Here is a 4,436-nt window from a genome sequence, read left to right as displayed (position 1 = left end):
GAGGGACCATTGAGCATGGGCTGCTCTTTACTCCCTTCCCCCCTCCCCAGCCCAGGGCTCTGGTGATCACCTGTGGTGAGGAGGCAGAGTGGAGTCCCCGGGGTCACCTGGGCGCTGCCCATTGGTGCTGACCACAAGGAAGCCAGTCCCCAGGCAGCATGCAGAAGAGAAGGAGAGAAAGAAACACACATGAACACGTGCGGCACGGTGAGCAAAACTGTAATTCTTGTGGCTCTGAAGAGCTCACACTAAACAGCAAAAGAACATCATGATCTAACAAAACAGGGCCTGAAATAGATCTTTAGAAATGAAACAAGGATACGAGTCCCCATTTGTCAAGCACCCACAACATGCCAGGGACTCTGCCAGGTACCTCACATACAATGTTTCTAAGACTTAGAACAACCCAGAAAGGTCAGCGTTATTATAAATGTGCCATCACCTTTCCACCCAGACACCTTCTCCCCACCTTCTCAGTAAACAGTGCCACTACCCATGTGGCTATGCCGTCTACAAACCTGGGGTCATCCTTTCTCTCTCCTTTCTACTGACCTCCAACTTCTGATCACTTGCCATGCCTTATTAACTTTACTCTAGAAAAGGTTTTGAAGTTTTCCCCTTGCCACCAACTCAAGCCAGGTTCCTGTTTCACTTGGGTTACTGAAGCAGCCCCCCTGCTGGACTTCCTGCCTCCAGTCCTGTTTCCTTTCAGACTATTCTCCATCCTTCAGCTGAAATGCACCAGTGACCCTGTTGTGCTCCAGGTAAACCTCAAATCCCTTAACCCAGTTCCTGCCCCTCCAGGCTCTCCCCACTCCCACTCAAACACAGTAAACTCTGCCTCAAACACAGTAAACTCCTTTTCATCATCAACCATGCCCCCTGCCCCACCTTCTTGTCAGGAGGCCTTACCTAGGAGGCTCACTTGGTGTGGAAATACCCACTTCCTGCCTCTTCACCTGGATGAAGACTGTTCATCCTCCAAGTGTCAGCTCAGAACTCCTCTCTGGGAGTCTCACTGTACAAGGGTCAGAAGCCCCTCCTCTGTCTCCCCTAACACCCTGGTTGTCCCTTCTCCAAGCAATAGCCTCGCTGTACTTTAAGTGGCTGCCTCCCCTGCAATTCTGAGTCTCCTGCAATTCTGAAGGCAGTCACTGGCTCATTTCTAGTGTCCTGGTGTGACTCTGCACTGGAGCTAGCACATAGTAGGCACTCAGTGACTATGTCGAATAAATGAATGGAGGAAGGAAGGATCGATCAGACAGTTGATATAACTTGCTGAAGGTCACAGGACTCTGAACTGGCAGAGGCAGTACTCTGGTTTGTATGACTTTAATGTTTTGTCCTTTTAAATTCACTTTTTGCTTCTCTAAAGAATATGCTACAAAAAGGAAGAAGGTGTCCTACACTTGGTCAAAGGCTGCACATATTTCTCTAGTGATCCATCAACAAGACTGTATAAAGTTCTTACGCAAAATGGAGAGAGGGGCAGGACATCCCAGACCGACTGATAAACAGGAAATACATAACTTCAAAAATCTGCACAAATGGCAAACTTTACCAACAACTGTGAAATACTACAAAATATAACCACCAGTCAACAGAAATGATAATACATGTATACCTATAGCTGATTCACTTTGTGGTACAGCAGAAACTAATTCCACATGGTAGAGCAACTATATTCCAATAAAAATTAAAAAAAATAAAATAGTAATCAGGATATCCCTCCCTCAAAGGTTTGGGAAACTTCACCATTCTCAAACCATATTCTAAGTCCAAATTCAGAAAACGAAAGCTGGTAGGCCAAATCTGGCCACCCACTGTTTTTTGTGTGTCCAATGGCTAAGAATAGTTTTTACATTTTTTAATGGCCGGGGTGGGGGATGGGAAATAAAAGAGGAGCAATGTATTATGACACATGAAAGTTACATAGAAATGAAATCTCAGTGTCTATAAATAAAGTTTTATTGGAACACGGCCATGCTCATTTTACATGTATTATCTATGGCTGCTTTTGTGCCACCATGACAAAGATGAGTAGTGTGACAGGGACCATATGGCCTGAAAAACTGAATGTAATTATCCAGCCTTTTACAAAAAAGTTTGCCAACTCCTGTTTTAAGTGGATATTTTTATTACATTCCCCCCCACAACCTTCTGAGGTGGGTAAGACAAAGACTGTTGGCCTGACGTCAGAAAAAGAAACAGAAGGCTGAGAGAAAAGGTGATTCACACGCTCCTCTCTGGCCTCTCCGAGCAGCTTCCTACCCGTTCTTCCCTGTATCTATTCTTGTCTTTGCCTCAGTCTCCCTTTTCTGACCCATTATCTAAGCCGTAATAGGGTGGCCTTTGTGACAAAGGCAGCCCTCTAAGCTCCACCCAGAGCTCCCACTATCTCGAGACAATCACAGTTCCGCGATACGCCATGGGGCTGATGCAGAGTCCTCGATGTCCTGGCCGTGCTCAGCCCTCTAGCCCCCACTCTCACCGCTCCCAGCCTCCTCTGTTCACACTGGCATTCTAGCCATGGTTCCTTTGCCTCGTCCCATTCAAGCTCAATGGCTACCTCTCTCACCACTAGTCATCTGCATGTACCACTTGCTCAGCTCAGAAGGCTTCCATGTCTCACTGCTAGCCTTGTTCCATACGATAACTGCTACTCCTATTTCAAAGCTTCGTCTCAGTGACTACCTACCTGGGAACCCACACCCTACACTGCCTTATGTTTCTCTTCTCTTCTGTTTCTTCTTCTCTTATGTGCTTCCACCACGTCCTGGTTTTACCTTCACCATAGCCCTTATCTTGGTGGATTGACAGAGTTACTACTGGTTGGCTCTCCCACTAGTTACTACTTGTTGAGTGCTTGTTATTAGCCAGGCATGGCTCTGATGCACTAAGTCCATTAGCTCATTAAATTCTTAATTAGACCAATGAAGTTAGTGGTGTTACTGTGATTATTTCATAGATGGGGAAACCAAGACACGCAGCAGTTAAGTACCTTTTCCAGTCTAGAGTCAAAGACTGTTCAAATCTCAAGTTCTTAACCTCTATGGGATGAGGGACCACACATCAATATTAAGTGGCACTCAAAACTAAATGGATAAATGATATTCTAGCTTCAGTTCAGTTCAGTTCAGTCGCTCAGTCATGTCTGACTGTTTGCAACCCTATGAACTGCAGCACGCCAGGCCTCCCTGTCCATCACCTACTCTTGGAGTCCACCCAAACCCATGACTATCGAGTTGGTGATGCCATCCAACCATCTCATCCTCTGTCATCCCCTTCTCCTCCTGCCCTCAATCTTTCCCAGCATCAGGGTCTTTTCAAATGAGTCAGCTCTTCACATCAGGTGGCCAAAGTATTGGAGTTCCAGCTTCAACATCAGTCCTTCCAATGAACACCCAGGACTGGTCTCCTTTAGGATGGACTGGTTAGATCTCCTTGCAGTCCAAGGGACTCAAAAGACTTCTGCAATACCACAGTTCAAAAGCATCAATTCTTCTGTGCTCAGCTTTCTTTATAGTCCACCTCTCACATCCATACATGACCACTGGAAAAACCACAGCCTTGACTACATGGACCTTTGGTGGCAAAGCAATATCTCTGCTTTTTAATATGCTGTCTAGGTTGGTCATAACTTTCCTTCCAAGGAGTAAGCGTCTTTTAATTTCATGGCTGCAATCACCATCTGCAGTGATTTTGGAGCCCAAAAACATAAAGTCAGCCACTGTTTCCCCATCTATTTGCCATGAAGTGATGGGACCGAATGCCATGATCTTAGTTTTCTGAATGTTGAGCTTTAAGCCAACTTTTTCACTCTCCTCTTTCACTTTCATCACGAGGCTCTTTAGTTCTTCTTCACTTTCTGCCATAAGGATGGTGTCATCTGCGTATCTGAAGTTGTTGATATTTCTCCCAGCAATCTTGATTCCAACCTGTGCTTCTTCCAACCCAGCGTTTTTCATGATGTATTCTGCATATAAGTTAAATAATGCTATGGTAAGTCACTTAAGTCGTGTCCAACTCTGTGCGACCCCATAGATGGCAGCCCACCGGGCTCCCCCATGCCTGGGATTCTCCAGGCAAGAACACTGGAGTGGGCTGCCATTTCCTTCTCCAATGCATGAAAGTAAAAAGTGAAAGTGAAGTTCCTCAGTCGTGTCTGACTCTTAGCAACCCCATGGACTGCAGCCTAATAGGTTCCTCCGTCCATGGGATTTTCCAAGCAAGAGTACTGGAGTGGGGTGCCATTGCCTTCTCTGATAAGTTGAATAAGCAGGGTGACAATATACAGCCTTGACGTACTCCTTTCCTGATTTGGAACCAGTCTGTTGTTCCATGTCCAGTTCTAACTGTTGCTTCCTGACCTGCATACAGATTTGTCAGGAGGCAGGTCAGGTGGTCTAGTATTCCCATCTCTTCCAGAATTTTCC

The 4,436-nt window shown here is 45.9% G+C and overlaps 1 protein-coding gene across 1 annotated transcript in view; it reads right to left on the bottom strand.

The window, feature by feature from the left end:
- Positions 1–4,436, bottom strand: part of PTPRT (protein tyrosine phosphatase, receptor type, T) — an 839,242-nt gene that overhangs the window by 196,499 nt on the left and 638,307 nt on the right. The window contains exon 13 of the mRNA XM_010829234.1: positions 71–127. Within this exon, the coding sequence (XP_010827536.1) occupies positions 71–127 (57 nt within the window). The remainder of the gene's footprint in view (positions 1–70; positions 128–4,436) is intronic.

The sequence above is a fragment of the Bison bison genome, unplaced genomic scaffold, assembly GCF_000754665.1.
Source record: "Bison bison bison isolate TAMUID 2011002044 unplaced genomic scaffold, Bison_UMD1.0 scf7180017864500, whole genome shotgun sequence".
Lineage (NCBI taxonomy): Eukaryota > Metazoa > Chordata > Mammalia > Artiodactyla > Bovidae > Bison > Bison bison.
Note: the sequence above shows the minus strand (reverse complement) of the source record. Positions and strands in the feature narration are given on the sequence as shown.